The sequence below is a fragment of the Serinus canaria genome, chromosome 8 (genome assembly GCF_022539315.1).
Source record: "Serinus canaria isolate serCan28SL12 chromosome 8, serCan2020, whole genome shotgun sequence".
Classification (NCBI taxonomy): Eukaryota; Metazoa; Chordata; class Aves; order Passeriformes; family Fringillidae; genus Serinus; species Serinus canaria.
The window spans coordinates 14,172,772-14,190,544 of record NC_066322.1 but is presented as its reverse complement, the minus strand read 5'-3'; the positions used below and the strand labels follow the sequence as shown (position 1 = coordinate 14,190,544).

Genomic DNA, 17,773 nt, shown 5'->3' with positions numbered 1-17,773 from the left:
TCAACTACTAGCCGGCAGTAAGGCAACTCCCGTTCTGACAGAATCAGAGATTATGCTGAGTTGGGAGGGACCCACAGGGACGATCCAGTCCAACTCTTAGCCCTGCACAGGACATCCCCAAGTGTCACACCAGCCCCGCACGGGACATGCCCAAGAGTCACACCATGTGCCTGAGAGCAGCGAGCCCTGCTCCGGCAGCAGAGCCCGCGCTCGGGCCGGGCCAGCGGGGCCGGTCCCAGCGCCGGCCGGGCGGGCGGGGAGCGCAGGGCACGTGGGCGGCGGGCCCATAAAGGCGGCGGGGCAGGTGTGGCGCTGGGGCTGCTCCGCCGCAGTCCTGCCCCGTGCGGGCAGCCGCCGAACCCCGCGGCCCATGGAGATCCCCCTCAAGTCCCTCCCCGGCGGGCGGGCCGCCGCCAGCGGGTGAGGGAAGCGGGCCGGGCTGAGCCGGGCTGGGCGCGGTGCCGAGCCCTCGGGTCAGCCCGCCCGGCGGGCAGCGGGGTCAGGGCGCTCCTTCGCCAGCGGCTGGGGCCTGGCTGGGCCGGACTATCCCATCCCCATCCCATCCCATTCCATCCCATGCCGCCGGCCGGGGCCGCGATAGCGCCGGGGCACGGGGGCGGCCGGGTGGGCGCTGCCGCCGCCGCGGCACAGGGGGCAGCGGGCGCGGGTGCCGCGTTCGCGTCTCGGGCTGCGCACAAGGTAGGTGCTGCCCTCGCCGGGAGCCTGGCCGGCAGAGCAGCGCTCCGTGCCTGCTCCGTGCCTGCTCCGTGCCTGCTCCGTGCCTGCTCCGTGCCTGCTCCGTGCCTGCTCCGTGCCTGCCCGGCTGCGGCCGCTCCTCCCGCGGCTGCCGGGCGGGTTTGGCCGGGCAGTGACGGTGTCAGCCCTGCACGGGAGCGCTTTCCCCTCCGATTTCGAGAACTGCGAAGCGGTGCCGTCCTCTGGTAGAGTGCTGAGCTTAGTAGAGGTCGGGAAGCTGAAGCTGGGGTTGCCCCGGCTGACGTGTAGAACTCAACTCAATGATAGCTTTTTTTCCCGTTTTTTTCCTCCTTCTTGCCCTCCTAGGACCGCAGGGTTCTCGCTAATGCCTCTCCAAGATACAGAGCTCAAGTAGATAAGTGTTGCTGATACGGAGCTCTGATGGACGCTGTTAGGGTCGCTACGCTAGTGAGTTACTCATTAAAGAAAGTGACTATGCTCACTTACTAAGGCATTTTAGCCACTTGATTCTATGGTGCCTTTTCTGCTGGGTGAAAAGCTAACTACTACAAGTGTATTTCATGAGTAGGTAGCTGTAAATTGGAGTCCTTACTGCTGAAACCTGTTTCTTGAGTGGAATAATGAGTTCTAAAATGCTTCGCTACAAAACAGCTGAACAAGACTGTCCTACCAGCTACAGCAATAAAGAGTTGGTTACAGCAATGCAGCTGCTAGAACTGGGCTAGTACCAGTTATAATATATGAGGCACATGACACCTGGATGTGCACCTCAGCATGCATTAAACAGTCAGTCTTCAGTCACAAAACATTTGATTGTGTCAGTGCTTCACAAAACACGATATGGAAACCCATTGAGTGGTGTTAATTACACTGGTGTGTCAGGATTTAATTGGTTCATTGCTCTCTCTTGAGCTGGGTACTTCGTTTCAATTAGGTTTAGATTATTAGGCTAATGACCATGTGGTGGAATTAGATGGTTTCTTTTAAATATGGTAAATCAGTGGTAATCTCTTGGAGCTTTTAAACTTCTTCAGTGCTTTGGTTGAAGGTTCTAGTTCTGCTGATTTAATGAGGTCTATTTGGATGTAATTTTTAATCTGTCCTAGAAATGAATGAATTCAAAGCTAGTTGAACTATTTCACCTGTTGCCCTGTTACCTGTCTTACCTGTTTAAAAATGAATTCTTTTTTAAATACTGCACCAGAGAATGCCTGTTTTTTTAATTGGAAGACAAAGTCCAACAGTGATACAGGCTTGAATCTTCAATCTCTCTTAAGCCAAAAAATTGTGCTGCTTTCTTTGACAAATTTCCTGCTCATAATTTTTACAGTTAATTAATATAGGGAGCTAAAGACATCAATGAAAATAATCCATACACACAAGTGAGAGTTGTGAAAAGGTGAAAGTGCTGTTATTAGTCAACATCAAGTTTTTCGAATATCTGTAAGGTCTTGACACACATCTTTGGAGTTAACCACTATGTTTTTCATGCTATATATTTGAATATTTAAAAAAAAAAATTATAAAGTTTGCTGTTTGATTTGTGAGGGTTTTAGCCTGTGTTTGTTTGTTGGGTTTTTTTTTAATTTTTAAAGATTTGTCACTTCTGATATGCTTTTACTGGAAGCTTGGGGCAGGACTTTGCTGAAGTCTTGGCGTGGTTCTTATGTCATGCCTTCATACTTAAAAATGTGACCAGATTTGGCTTAACTCTGTTCTGTTTCCTCTTTCTTTCCCACCTCCTCCTATCACTTCCACTCTGGGTTAGCTCTTGCTCACTGTGTGCCCACACCAACACTTCTGCCTGTTGGAGGGAGGCTGGGACAGGAGCAGTGATGTCTTTGGGTGTCAGTGCAGGACTGAAGCATCTTTGTGCCTGTGTCCTTGATCCCTGCTCACAGCTGTAGCTATCACATGCTCTGCTGTCAGGTGTGTTTGCATCTTTCAAAGTTTTTGTATCTTAGACATTACTGAAAACAGTATGTTTTTATTATAAGTTTAAATAGGGATGCTGCCCACAGTTTCTTTTTCTTGGAAACTTCTCGTGGTTTTCCTGCTTCAAAAACCAAAATCATCCTGCCTCTCATCATCTTCATGAAAGATTGATTTGAGGCTGTGTAGGAAAGACATCTTTTGAGCTTTTAATATTAAAATAGATTTTTTGGTTTTTTCACTTCCTCTTCTGAGGAAATTCCACAGTGTCAGCTTTACTCTGCTTCTTTAACTGAAATTTCTTTTCTTGTGGGAGAGCTGGTTCTAGCAAATCAAATGTGCTTTGTGATCTACAGTTTGAGCTTAAATATCTGTGCACTTCAAACAGGTGAGGACACAAAAGTAAAAATGAAGAAGTATTCCAAGTATCCGAAAACTTGGAATCGATGCTTTTGGTTTTGAGCCTCAGACAAAATGTTATCCTTTGTAAAATTCAGAACATTGGGAAAAACATTCTGAATGGTAAATGGCACTGATAATCAGCTGGTGTCAGATAGGATCCTCTTAACATGTAAAGAGAGAAAAAAAATCACAAGTTGTGTTCTGATCTGTGTGTGAAGTAGGAAAGTTCCAAAAATTAATGACACTGGAAAACAGGGTTAAAATGATTAGGAGATAGATAAAGTTTTTTCAACATCCCATTCAGTTGAAAAGGAGAAACTTAAGGTGATTTGAAACACAACTGTCCTCTGTACTTAGTCCTCTGATTTTCACATGCCCAGGTATTTAAATAAATAAATGCCTATGAATTTAGCCCTTGAAGCTGCATGTTCATAACAGAAGTGTGTGTAAAGCCTGCTCTGGTTTAATCTTTAGGACACTTTTTTCTTCTGCTAGAATGTGGGTTATTCAGACAAATATGTTAGCAGTGGTCCCTCTTTGTTTCAAATAGATTTTTTAGAGAGTACTAGGAAGTCTACATTTCTGTTACAGACCTTCTTATTTAATGCCTATTAATTATTTGTCTAAATGGTGTGTTTTAACCTTCAGATGAATTGAATGCTTTTTAATGATGTGATTGCAGGAAAATATTTTTGCATTTCCATAAGATAACTCAAAAACTATTTTGGACCTTTTATGTCATGTGGTGATCTGAGGTGATACTGCAATGAGGAAATTGTCTGCCAAAATATTCTGTTGGTTTCTAATTCATATGGTATTTTTTTGTGGCAGAAATATGGTGACTCAGTCAGATTTAGATCTAAAAGAGATGGCTTTGAAAGAGGATTTGAAGTTTTACTTCATGAACCCGTGTGAAAAATACAGAGCAAGACGTCAGATACCGTGGAAATTGGCTTTGCAGATTTTGAAGATACTTATGGTTACGACACAGGTGATGCTCTGGTTTTACTCTTAGAGTAGCAATGACCTGCAAGAGAAGCAGGTCTGTGCTTCTGGGTCTTCACCATCCCTGGGTACTTGTTACTGGCTTCAACCTCCCACCTCAGTCCATAAAGGAAAAATACTGTGAAAGGTGTTTCAAGGGGGAAGAATAACATAAATCATAAAAGCCTCCTGGAGACTTTTAGGGCAGTCACTGCTTTAAAGTATTTTTAGGGCAGTAATTTGCTTTAAAGTATTATGTCAAAATTTTGCCATTTTTGACATACTTTAAAGCAAATTACTCTTGCCACTAAATTCAGCACTGTCTTCAGGCTTGTTGTCACAGTGCTGCTTTTTGTTCCATTCTTAGATTACAGTTTCACTGGACTGTTTCCAAAGTGATGTTTCCTGATATCTATTTAGAAAATTAAGGTGTCCACATTCAATGAACCTTTGAAATGCCAGACTGACATCTGACAGTTTGCAAGAACAGCTAAATATACGTGCTGGGTTGTCCCTCTTCCTTCAAAGACAGGACCGTAGACTTTGCATGTGAATGATGACACAAAATACAACTTCAGATGTCTCTGAAAAGGTTCAGTACTGCCACCTGTCCTAACCTACTGACTTCCATTTTTGGGGGTATCACTGAACGTGTAATTATGTAATTTTTCTGTCTGCTGCCCCAGTCTCCCACTATCCTTTGAGCAGAAGAGATGTTCTGCTGCTTGGTTTTAAAGGCCACAAGATTTTTCTGGACTGCTGCTTGAGACTTTTCTTGTCAGCCCTTGGTTTTGCTCAGATGTCAGGCTTGGGGATGTCCTCCTACTACTGTGCCTGTGAAGAAGCTCTTGTGGAAAACCAAGCAGTTTCTAGGCTCTGTTTATGTTTTCCTTGGTGGTGGTGATGGTGGAAATGGGACCATCCAAATGGCAGGGGAGCACAAGTCTCCAGCAGTAACTCTGCTGTTTGCTGTTCCTGCTTGTTAGAGCCTCCTTAAGCAGCACCTGGGTCAGGCTGGGGGGGTTTTTACTGCTCTAATCCTGTGCCATGCCAGAGGTAGGAAAGGTGCAGGAATTAATCCATAGCAAAGCAGAGCATTTCAGGGGTAGCAGGGTGTGCTGTTGAGTTAGCTTGTCTGCCATTTGCATCCTCCAGAGAGGCTTTTGCAAATCCCAGTTGGAGTTGTTGGTCCATGAGCTGTAAAAGCTGCAAGTGGTGGAGCTGTCTGTTCATTGCTGCAGTTGGATTCTGTTTCACTCACCCTGCATGTGATAACCTTGGCTTTGGTAATCTTATGCCACTGGTTAAGGGGTGCTCTGCTCCTGCCAGAGTCACAGCAACAGGCACCTGCCTGGTTTGTATTTATTGTAATTTAAAGCTGTTTCCAAAATGCTGGTGCTTGACCGCTGTTCAAAATTCAAATCCATTTCTCTTTTTTCTCTTGTCAGCTTGTTTTTTTTGGTTTGAGTAACCAGCTGGTGGTCTCATTCAAAGAGGAAAACACTGTTGCTTTTAAACACCTATTCCTGAAAGGCTATTCTGGAACTGATGAAGATGACTACAGCTGCAGTATATATACACAACAGGATGCTTATGATAGCATTTTTTATGTTATTAATCAGGTAGGTGTCGGTTTTAATTTAAAAACCTGTATTGATACCTATAACTTTGAGGTTTCAGTTTGCTTTCTAATGCAAAAAGAGATTGCTTTCTCTAACTTCTACTTCTGCTTTTGTTTTTAAACTAGTACAGGCACTTAAAGAACATATCCCTGGGGACACTTGGTTATGAACATGAGGAATCAGGTCTAAAAATCTGTAAACAGCAGTACAAGAGAGGCACAATGCTTCCTTCCAATGATACACTGAACATAGATGTTTCTACTGAAACAGGTACAGTACTGTTGTACTTACAATGTCTTGCTGTGGAGTATTGAATTCTTGTTCTAAAGCTTAAAACAAATAGCTTTTGGTGTGACAATCACAGGACCATTACCATGCTTCTTGCCTATTTCCCTCTTGGTTTTAGCACCTGTCTAGAAAAGACAGCTGTGATTATAAGGGGCTCTCTTCAACCACCTACAAAGCTTTGTGGTTGATGCTGAGGTGGTGTTTTGTTGTTCTTTTTCTTAACCACACCAGTTCCCCCTCTGTGCAGGAGGGTCAAATAGGGAATTCTGGATGCTGGTCAGTCTGTACCTTCCATGGGGGGGGGTACCTTAGTGCCTCTCAGCTGAGTCCTGGCTGCTCACGGGTTGGTACACAAACCTGACCCCACTAGCTGGGCCTCTGAATAGGTTTGCTCAAATTTAATGTTTTGCCTGATTAGGACTTGCTATACACACTGATCATCTCAGTTTAATGCCACTTTCCATGTGAAGTTTTTGTGCTAACATATTTTCCTGTTGGCTTTCCAGAATGTATCCTTTTAAAGCCAAAGGAACTAACTGGTAAGAAGGGAGAACTGAAGCTGAACTCTTCTTTTTTCAATCTTGAATTTTACAGGTAAAGTGATGGGGCTTTTAAAGTTATTTCAACTTGTTCTTTTGTGTTAATATGGTGGATTCTGATTTGTGCAGTTTGTGTATATTTCTGTGATATTTAAATATCTTTGTGCACTTTTTCAGGCTTATACAGGTTGAAATCTCCTTCAAGCTGAAAGGCATTGCTCTTCAGACAATCCATGCCCGTGAATTGCCTGACTGCTATGCATTTCAGAATACTGTAAGTGAAAATGGGCTGTGCCACTTCCAACCCTGTATAACAAATACAGGGAGAGCGTAGGCTGAGGGGTAGGTGTCGTGCTCACATCTGGCCTGCAGGAGAAGCACAGCTGGGCATGTGCTGGCCCTTACCCCTCCTTCCCAAAGGCTGCTGAAATGGTGTTGCCATGGGACAGTGATGCTTTGTAACATATCCCAGTCTGTAACCTCATGACCTGAGAGAGGGATAGGGAATTGCTCTTCACCTAAAGACTAAGTGTGAAGTTTGGCCTCTTGGGATACTGCTCTGTAGGCAGTACATGTCATCTACTCAAATGATGCCTATGCCATCATTTATGGTGACAAGTTTCTTAAAGCCTCTCTGATCAACAATATGAATGCCTGCTGTGTCCAAGGCACTTAGCAGGATTTATTTTTCCTGAAATGCAATCTTGCTACTCCTGTTTCTGATGTAGCTCTGTATTTTCAGATAACTTTCAATAATAGAGCCCACAGTGGAAAAATCAAGGTCTATTTTGATAGTGACACTGACATTCAGGAGTGCAAAGACTGGCACATATTTAACTCAGGTGAGTGTGATGCATGTGTGTTTGCAGAGCAGCACTTTGGGTCTCCCTTTGCTTTCCCTGGGCTGTAGCAGTCTGTCCAGCAAGACATTGCCCTGCCCATAAAACAATGCAACTTGCCTAATGCAATTCATTACCTCTTGCTGATCAAGAGCTAGGAAATAATTCCTTTTGTGAGATGACATGATCACCTCTGCATGCCAGTGTGTGTTAGCAGTGAGCTCCACCTCAAGTGAGCAAGGAGGATGAGTGTTTCTTCCATAGATTTTTAATTGTTGTGCAGCTCTGAGAACTCAATCTAACCCACTAACACTGGATAAATTTCCAGCTGAAGCCTCCTACAACTTTCAATTTTGTTTTCTTCTAACTGATTGAAGTATACTATTTCTGCAAATTTGTTTTTCATGTTGGCTTTTTTTTTTTTTGCCCCTGCTGGTAGGTGAAATGATGTGTATGAGCAAAGGCTGGCATCTGCCATGTATTTCCAGTGTTAAGGCTTGGTCTGACAGCTCAGGAATGTGCACTAAAGGGCCCTTAAAGAAACTGCAGCTGTGACAGACTGTGCAACTGCTTCTCCCATGTGGTGACTTGCTGTAAAGGACTGTGATGGAACAATATTTTTTAAAGTGCTATATAATATTTTGATTAATAAATATGTCAAGTGGCCTGCCTTTTGCCTTGGCAAAGGCAGCTTTTCTCTGATAATGCTGTGTTGTACCACTATCGAAGTGGTAATTTATAGAATATTCTGAGTAACCTCAAAGTGCCTTGGCTTGCATCTCTGTCCAGTAATTTCTTGTGGCTGTCTTTCAACTGCCTGTTCCTGAGTACTTTATTTTGTGTCTAATTACCAGCTGAGGGAGCATGCATATTTCAGTAATTAAGGTGACCTGAAGGGCTATTGCAACAATTAAAAATGAGTGTTGGCCTCTTTCATGTAGTTAAAAATGTATGTTATGGAAGATAGGGACTACTGATGTGAGGAAGCAAAGGACCTAATTTGTGTTCACATGATGGGTTTTAAATTTGTGGATGAAAAGAAGACAGTACAGAAAGCAAAACAAGTTCCTTATTGCAGACTAAGGTGGGAATTTTTAAAAAATTTAACGTTGTTGATACAGACCAAATCTGCATTTCTTTTGCCTCATGTAGTAGTAACACTGTGGAAGCACAGATGGACAGGTAAAAAGGAGGATACCTGTATTGAAGTACCCATTTATTTTGGTTTATTTTGAAGAACTTGAACATATTTTTTGTTCTTGTGGTCCAGTCTCCATGACTGTCTTGATGTAATTTTCTGCTGAGCTGTGTTCAAGACGTTCTTGCAGGAAGAATATAGCTTGTAGCCCATCTGCTAATGGGCTGAGAGTATTTGAGCATGAATTGTAGCAAAATGTCACATAACTCGCATTAAAAGAGATGTGAAAAGACTCACCTTACTTTATTTCCTTGGCTCTTTACAGTTCTCCAGAAGAACACTCAGTATATTCTGGTCTTTGATGGATTTGTCATCTTAAGTTGCTTGGCTTCTCTCATCCTGTGCACGCGCTCCATCGTTCTTGCCTGGAGACTGCAGAAGGTGAGCGCAGTGCTCATGACCTCAGTGCTCATTTGGTCTCTGCCTTCTTTGCTGCTGGTCTTGTGAAGGGGTACCTTTGGAAACATGGAGTATTCCAGTGAGAAAATCTGTTACAAGACGTCCCTCTTACTGTTATCTCTAGAAAAGATGTGCAGGTATCTTGGTGGACAATTGCTAACTGTGAATGGATTTTATTTCTGTTTGGGTGGTGCTGTAATTTGAAGTATTTTGTTGTATCTCTCCATGGGCAAAAGGAGGAGACTTTTTTCCCCTCACCCCCAGGATTTTAGACAAAATGACTTGAGTCTTTGTGCTGCAAACAGGCAATGTGTTCTGCACCTCCAAACCACAAATCTTTCTTCCCTGGCTTCAGAGTAGAATTCCCATTGAGATCTAGTCATAAATTAATGCCTTAATGAATATCCCTCAAAGCCAGCTCTAACTGGAGAAAATGTAAAGCACAGCACATAATCTAACTCTGGTTGTTTTTTTTTTGTAAGCATGTGGCTCATGAGAGTTAGAGTCCATGGTAGGTAGGCTATGAAAACACAAATACTTGTTTATCTAGCTCAATATATCCTTTTTGTAGCTTGGAAGCAAGACCAAGAGTCAAGAGGACATGATTAAACAGAGGCATTGTCAAACTGCTCTCAGGAATAGGCTCTTCACATTTATTCCTGAGCAAAAAGAGCAAGTGAAAGCAGATGGGCTGTGCTGGGCATAGAGGTGATATTGTTTGCTCTGTTGGAAATGAGAGCTCTTGCCCTGTAGTTGCATTTGAGCTCTTTTTCTCTTCTTTAGTTGGGTGGCCTTGCTCTGTTAGAGGTGGAGAGAACCTATGGTGAGGGGGTTAAGAGGCCATGGTTAGGTTAGTGGGAATGGGTTATAAATCAAGGGTTCTGTGGAAAGTTCATTTTCACTGGCCTAAATCCATCTTAATTTTTTTCCTATTTCTGTTGCCATTGAGAATCAGTTTTAAACTACTATTCCAGTGAATCCTATAGGAAAATAGGTTGTGTGGAATTTGAGCACTGCCATGTTTTTCATCCAAGGTGACCTGTAACTAAAGATCTAAATGCTTGTCAACAGAGATTTGTGAATTTCTTCCTGGAGAAACACAAGCGCCGTGTCTGCTGTGCTGACCGCCTGGCGTTCCTGAATGGGTGGTATGTCCTGGTGATTATCAGTGATGTGATGACAATCATCGGGTCAATCCTAAAAATGGAAATAAAAGCCAAGGTAAGAATTTCATACTTCAGCTAAAATACTAATCTTGCTGCAACCATGTGTAATGTGCTTTAATCTGGGGAGAGGTGGAAGTGAGGTATGACAGTCAATAGTCATCTGTTTGCTTATTTCAGTCCATTTCCTACTTGAATCACTACTTTCAGTCACTCTTCCCCAAAGTCTTTCAGTAAGACCATGTAAGCCATTTAAACATCTTATTTCCACAGTGCTAAGACCCCTAATCCCTGGTGTGGGACCTGTGGGTAGACAGTTCCCAGCAGAAAGACCCAACAATTTGAGTTGTTTGTTCTGTAAGAGGTAGCACATACAGGACTGGGAAAGCACGAGCCCTCCCCTTGGATGAAACAGAGCTCTTGATGGCTGGTGGGACTGGGCACAGCTTGCTGTCCTGGCAGGCAGAGGCACAGACAGTGTGACCTGCTCATCCTTGACCTCCCTGCCAGGGCTTGCTGAAATCCATGTGCTTTGTCCAGCTGGCAGCTCTTCAGGAGGCTTCTGGGATTGGCTTTGTGGGTTTTTTCCTAGTTTTTTTTTTTTTTTTAAATCTTCAATTGATGTGTGTCAACAAGTCATGTGTTTCTGAAACTTTGTATTCTGGGAAAAACAGAGTAGGTGGTGTGCTGCTCCTGCTTCATGTGTACTGAGGCTCAAAGGGCAGATGCCAGAGTGGCCTTCAGAGGAAGCACTAGGGAATCACTGGCTGTATGTTGAGGTGAGGATTGAGGGTTGGAAAACTTGAGTTAGATGGCTCTCTTGTGACTCCTGCAACCAGTTCTAGCCTTCTAAAGTAAGGTGCAAGTAGATTTGGTTGTAGTAAAAACAATGCTCAGGTTCTGATCTGCTGGGAGAGAACCTGTTCAGAGATGTAAATGCATGTAAACATGGAAAGGGATGCAGTCCCAAGGGTCACTTTTCATGTAAATGATGGCTCATGTTTTTTAAATAGTGAACTAGAGCTTCTTTGCCCAACAGCAAATAGTAACCTTCTTTTTAAACAAAAATTTTGAGTTATCCAATCTAATTTTGGAACTGTGTTGTAACCAAACTAAGGGCTTTTTTTCTTCCAGACTTTGCACTTCATGTAAAATTTCAAGAATTTCAGCATAGGTGTACTTCCATTTTGCAGCACTGTTGTGTTTGAATGATCTCAGTAAATAACTGCAGTTCACATTGATCTGATTTTTGTGATGTAGCAACAGGCTTTTGGTATTAGACTGTCCTGCTTTGTTTGTTTGAACTGCTGGAACTTGAATAGCTGTCGAGCTGACATAGCTACTGCTTTGTAACTCGACCACCTGCTCTGTTTGGATCCCTCAGAACCTCACAAGTTATGATGTCTGCAGCATTTTACTTGGAACATCAACTCTGTTTGTCTGGGTTGGAGTCATCCGATACCTGGGATATTTTCAAACCTACAATGTAAGGAGAGAATCAAATGTCTAACAATTAAAGCATATATATATATATATGCTTTTTTCTAGATTTCTCTCTAATGTTTTTTGCTTTTTCCCCCTTCTTTGCTTCACTCTGACTTGCAGGTGCTCATTTTAACTATGCAGGCGTCGTTGCCGAAAGTGCTGCGGTTTTGTTGTTGTGCTGGGATGATCTATCTTGGCTATACTTTCTGTGGTTGGATTGTCCTGGGACCTTACCATGAAAAGGTACATCAGCAGTATCCCTCCTTCTGTGTGTAATGATGGGAATATCTCTGTGTGTGTGTGGCTCCTAGCCAAACCAACAGAAATGTGTCTTTAATGGAAACGTCTGTTTAAAAGCTGTAATGTGAACATGGGAGTCATTCCATCTGTACCTCCTTCTACCTGCTCCTTTTAACAAAATACCCATTCTTGCTTTTACTGTGTGCTGGAAGTCAGCGTGCTCTCCAGCACCAGGCTGTTAGTGGGGAGGGGCTGGTTTGCCGGGCCACGGGCATTGGTCTGTCTCTTCTGCCCTCTTCTGGCAATCCCACTTCAGCTGCGTTAAAGAGGCACCAAATAGTTCTCTGGAATGGTTTTTTTTTTTTGGTGTGGTGTTTTTTTTTTTTTTTTTTTTAATATCCTTGGCTCTGGCCTTGTTTTTCCAAATCTTTCCTGTGCCATGTAACTTCAGCTCCTAAATTGTGACTCATAAAGGAATGGATGAATGCTTGTCTTGTTTGCTTTGCTTCCTGTGTGGGGGAGTGTTGTGGCTTTGTTTGTTTGTTTTCTTAAGGTTCGTGTCAAAGTGTGTGCCTGGTATGTCTTGCCTGAAATCTGGGTGCAGGAGTAAGGCTTTTTATATTCTAGAACACAAGCCAAAACAACCCCAGAGCTTCTTTGCTTTTCCCCTTGGCAGATGCTCTGTGTGACAGTTTGAACAGAGGCAGAATCCTGTTGTGGCAAATTCTAAATGTCATTTGATGACTAACAAATGTCTGATTTCTCATTCTGGATCTCTGGGTGCACACAGTGTGTGTAACAGAGACGGGCTGCAGTGCTTTTTCAGCTTGCTCTGCCCCCAGAGCCTGCATTGCTCTAGCTCACTGTACTTCTCTCCTTTGGGCAATGCAGCTATTCAGTCTGCACCTTCCCAGCTGATGGCAGCACAGTTCTCTGGGGGATGCTGGGTGCAGTGGCATCTTTTGCCACGCTGGAGGCTCAGTTGTTTATAACAGTGTAAGGCACAGCATAATTACTGTTGTAACCTCCCTGCAACAAGTGCCTTGCCTGAGCCAAAGGAGGCACAGCCAACAACATGCTTATCTATGAAGATGTTACCTCTTGCCTAAATATCATGGATCAATGTCAAGGAAAGCAGCTGGAGCTGTGGAGGATTCCTGTTCCTGCCAGTTCCCCAGTGTCCCACAGGAAGGCAATGTGGCACTGTGCAAGGCAGGCCAGCCCAGGGCTGGCTTCCCGGGGCTCTCCAGCCACTGAGCCATCCTGGAAAGAGATGGGAAAAGTCTTCCCCGATGTGCAGAAACACTGGAGAGCTCCTTATGCTCAAAAGTATAGAAATACACCCTCTACTACAGTCACAGAGAGGGAGTGGCTGTCCTGCATTTTGTGCTGTGTCAGCTAGGGGCTTCCAGGTGAGCAGTCCTTAGCAGGTCAGTGTTCCTGTGTCAGTGCATCAAAATTTGAGTTGCTCAAAAATTACCTGTGCCTCCTTTCTTCCTGGGCAATGTACTGCTGAGTTTCACAATGGCTTTAAAATTCAATTCAAAAAATAAAAATAAAATAGGCCATAGGTGTAAACCAGACCTGCTGTTCCTGTGCACCAATATATTTTCCATACAAGCATGTCTCCTGACATCTTGCTTTCATTGTGGGGCCACAATTGTGTTAGCTCATTGCTAATGCACAATGTTTTAATGTGGCTGTTAATTCATATTGGCCAATAAATCGTAGTTAAGAAATCCAGTTATTTGGAAAGGCAGAGCAAAATGGGAAGTGGGCTTACCTGGTAGCTTCAGGACACATTCCAGTTTGGGGAAATGGAGTTTGGTGTTCAAGAGACTGTCCTTGAAATTGAACCATGATTTTTGTACCGGGTGTGCTCCCGTAGCTTCATAATAAAGCTATAGCTTGTACTTGCAGCTCACAGAGGTCTTTCTGAGTGACAGACTGTTAATTTAGTTTGGACCATTTGAGTTCTGAAGGCTATGTGCAGACTCTAGCCCCTTAACACAGTATTGATTTATTGCCCATACTCTAGTAATGCTGCAGAGCTGGGAAGCCAGAGAATGTGGGTGTGTTCCCAGCACCCTACCACTAATTTACTGTATAGATTCTGTGAAATCACTTCAGCTGTGCTTTGGGAAATGGAATGATACTTTTCTGCAGGTCCAAAATTGCCTATAATTCAGTAGCTTTCCTTGGTGCTCGGTTATTGACTGCTCTGCCAGTTGAACATCACAAGTTTTATTTCTTGATAATAAATATTCTTGTGTCTGATCTCAACACATTGTGCTTAGTCAAGATGACTTTTCTACATGTTGCTATTGCTGATGTATATTTTGGCCTGAATGTACAGGAAAGTGTGTAGCATTTAATTGTCTGAGTTGGCTTCTTTGTCTGCTTTGAGTAAAACTCAATCTTTGAGTCTTGATTGATCTTCACATTCTAAAGTGAAGATTTGCTAATAATTTGTACTCATTTTCTAGTTTGAAGATCTGAACACAGTGGCTGAATGTCTGTTTTCTTTGGTCAATGGTGATGATATGTTTGCAACATTTGCTCAAATCCAACAGAAGAGTTCCCTGGTGTGGATGTTCAGCCGATTATATCTGTACTCCTTCATCAGTCTGTTTATATACATGATCCTCAGCCTTTTTATTGCACTCATTACTGACTCCTATGACACCATAAAGGTAAAGCATTTGTTTTCTGTTACACTTCTATTCAGTTTTTCATTCATTCTTGTTAATCACTCAACACCATACCATCTACCATTGCTTCTGATGTGTGATGAGATTATTAAAATATTTTCCTTTAGTCTGTGCCAAAACTGGGAGAGTGGCTGGGTTTGCTGACATCTCAGAGATGTACCTTTGGCAGGAGTTTGGAAAGGTTCAAGCAGATAACTCTAAAGTCATTTAGGTGTCCAGGCCTCCTTAATGTGCTGCTTAGAAATGTGTGGTTAAAAGAAATGTCTTCTGAGAGGTGCTCTACTTCTCCTTCAAGTCAAAATCGTGCCATCCATTTCCAGTATGGACTGTCTGAAAGTGAACCTCAGTTTTCAGTAATTACCTTCTGCTCTGACCTCGAGTGCTCTGTGCCCTCTGTGCTGCTGGTGGCCTCAGACGTGGATCCCACCCTTCAGCTCCCATCTCTTTCTTGTCTTGGTGTCACATACAGGCCAGCAAAATAAGGCTGATCTGACATGAACTACAACTTCTAGACCAAGCAAAAGTTTTACTTTGGAAGCACCTCAAAATATAGCTTAATTGTCTGTGCTTCTTAGTTTACTGGATGGTCTGACCTGCAAAATGGTGTTTTACTGACTCTTTCCTCTGAGCATTTTTCACAGATCAATTGGAAGCTGTTTCAGTATGCTGAACTTGTTTTATTTCACAGCATTTCTTCAGCATGGCAATATTGAATAGTCACACTGGAACTCTTCAAACCCAGAATTAGAGGTTTTAGGGAAAAGGAGCCCAGGGTACTTGCAGTGAGCACAGCAGCTCACTGAGAACAAGGGAGAATAAATACCATTATGGCCTGAGACCACTTGCTTGGCCTTATGGGCAGCAAACAAAACATAGAGAATCTGTGAACAATGTGAATATTCTGTCACTTAGTGTTGGTGGAATAAAGCAAGCTATGTAGTGTTTCTAGGATGGGAATGGGTTCTTTCCTTCCTACAGCCCTAGTGAATTATTGAACCAAATAATCTGGTTCAACTGTCACACTCTAGAGGAAATTTTAGAATGTTTCATGCCCAGTAACTTCTCATGTGCTGTAAATGAAATGCTTTTTCTTTCAGAAATACCAACAAAGTGGTTTTCCAGCAACAGATTTACATGAATTTCTAAAAGATCATAGCAGTGCTGGCTACAGAAAAGACAGAACTTCTTTTCCACTCATCTGCTGCAGGAGGTCAGTAGGGTGTTTTTAATGAATGTTTTCCTGAGAAGTACAACAATCAGCTTCCCCCTGCAGAATGCTGCTTCACGAGTACTGGAGTATCCAGAATGCAGCCTGTTAATATTTGGGTGCTGCTCTTCCTCCTGTGCTTTACTTCATGTTAGATCTTTAGTCAGCTGATGAGGCAAAGGCAGCAGTTCTGAGCTTAAACATGTTTCAACTGTTGTCCTCCTGTGAAAGCTGCTATGCAGAAGCTGATGAGAGGGCTGTGGAATGCAGCATGAAACTACCAAGGGTTCTGGAGCAAACCAAGTCTTTGCTTCAAGCTGTCTGTTTCTAAAAAGCTTTGCTACTAAGCTTGGAGTAGTAGAAAGTGAGAGGGTGATTGAGCCAGAGGCTGGTGCTTAATCCCAAATCTATGCAGTGTCTGGGGCAAACTGTTGGAATACCATCTGCCAGAATATTGGAAACACACTGGTAAATGTCTTGTGGTAGGCATTGTGGCAGTGGTCCTTTTTAAGGGGGTGGTGAGAGACAAGTGTCTCATCTGGTACTGGTTGGTCTGCTTTGAGTTCTGCTTCTGAGGCAGCATAACACACCTCTGAAGCCCTGTTAGAGACAGGAGAGACCTTGTCATTGTCCCTAGGCAGTCCAGGATAATCCATTCTTGTGCACAGAATGGTTGTGGGCACTGTGCAAGGAAGCCAGGCTATGGGAGAATGAGGAGACTAAAATGTGAACACTTAATCACAACTGGTGTGACAAATCCCCTTTTAGCAGTAGGATTGTTGTCTAATTATATACTGATGCATTTGTGAAATACATTTTTATGCTTTTGGTGTACCCTGGCAGAAGGGTACCATAGCCACAGAAGGAACAGGTGAGATGATGATGGGCAGGTATCCCAGTGGCTGCTGGGGGCACATGAAAACCAGCTAGGTAACAAGAATTCCAGCTTCAGGTTTCATCTGCAAGCCACTGTGCAGAATAAAAGATTTGTGTGCTTGAGCATAACAAACATGCACCATAATATGCTAGGCAGTACTGAGGGCAGAAGCCTGGTGGTTGGAGTGAAGATCCAGAGCTTTTGCTGCTGTAGAAGGTTTTACATCATTGTCTAGTGCAGGAGTTAGAGATGGATGTGGAAATGGGAGAGCAGAGAACAGAAGGATCAAAACAGCTCATGGGTAGATGCTTCCTGTTGCATTTCTTGCTGATTGGAGAATTGTGAATTTTTTCTTTACAGACAACAGAGTGAAGACAACTTGATACTTATTAATTGATGGCTGCAGATTGAAATTCACTACTGATATATGCAAAGAAAGCATAGTGGTATGGAGAAGGATAATTCTCCAAATTGCAGTGGAACCTGCCATCTGAATCTGCCTCATGAACAGACTTGTCTTAGCTGATTAGGGTTTGGGGGAAGAAAGCTATTGATGTGACAGCAGCTGGCTGACCAACAGGAGACCCAGAAGCTGTGTCTGGAGAAGAGCTGTGAAGAATTCTGTATTCTTGCCCCAAGTTCTGTCATGTTAGAGAAGACTGATCCTTGAGCATTGTCCGTGGAAGCTCTGTTTGCTAATGACATTGAGGAGGAAGGAAAATGGCCTTGAATCAACTGTTGTTGTTAAAAAGAAAAAGAGTGATATAAAAATAATTTTTAAAAAATAATCCTATGTTTAAAAGTATTAAATAAAAAGAAGTCATGAAGGGAGGAGTTTATATCACTTAACTTGGTGCGTTCAGCCTGTCATTTCTACTTGGCACATTTCCTTTATTTGAATTAAATTTATGTAAAACAAAGAAGGTGCACAAAAGTGGAAAGTAACTTGTTTTCCCTCTTGTATATCATTTTACCACAAACCACTTATAGGTTACTGTCTTTTCTTTAACAGCTTTACTAAAAAGCAGTTTGTTATCCTTTTATCTTTTTTGGCCGTCTTTTCTTTTATACCCACAATATTGATTAATACTGTGTCAAGATTAAACTTACTGCTTTAGCTATAATTTAAGACATCTTTACAGGGTAGAAAAATTTCATGGTAAGCATTAT

At 42.9% G+C, this 17,773-nt stretch overlaps 1 protein-coding gene across 8 annotated transcripts; it reads left to right on the top strand.

Moving 5' to 3' along the window:
• The first annotated feature begins 292 nt into the window (after positions 1–292).
• MCOLN2 (mucolipin TRP cation channel 2) lies at positions 293–17,434 on the top strand. 8 transcript variants are annotated; one of them, XM_030226777.2, is made up of 15 exons: positions 300–420; positions 2,486–2,646; positions 3,883–4,042; positions 5,484–5,657; positions 5,783–5,927; positions 6,452–6,539; positions 6,662–6,758; positions 7,227–7,326; positions 8,787–8,902; positions 9,992–10,141; positions 11,468–11,569; positions 11,689–11,811; positions 14,295–14,501; positions 15,617–15,729; positions 16,964–17,434. In XM_030226777.2, the coding sequence occupies exons 3-15, from the start codon at positions 3,887–3,889 to the stop codon at positions 16,998–17,000; spliced, it is 1,608 nt and encodes a 535-aa protein (XP_030082637.1). In that variant the 5' UTR covers positions 300–420; positions 2,486–2,646; positions 3,883–3,886; the 3' UTR covers positions 17,001–17,434. The 8 variants fall into 8 exon arrangements, with proteins under 8 accessions (XP_050833629.1, XP_030082641.1, XP_030082636.1 ...); XM_030226780.2 differs by lacking the exon at positions 300–420 and adding an exon at positions 484–699; XM_050977672.1 differs by lacking the exon at positions 2,486–2,646 and having other exon boundaries at positions 293–420; positions 14,382–14,501.
• Positions 17,435–17,773: the final 339 nt, after the last annotated feature.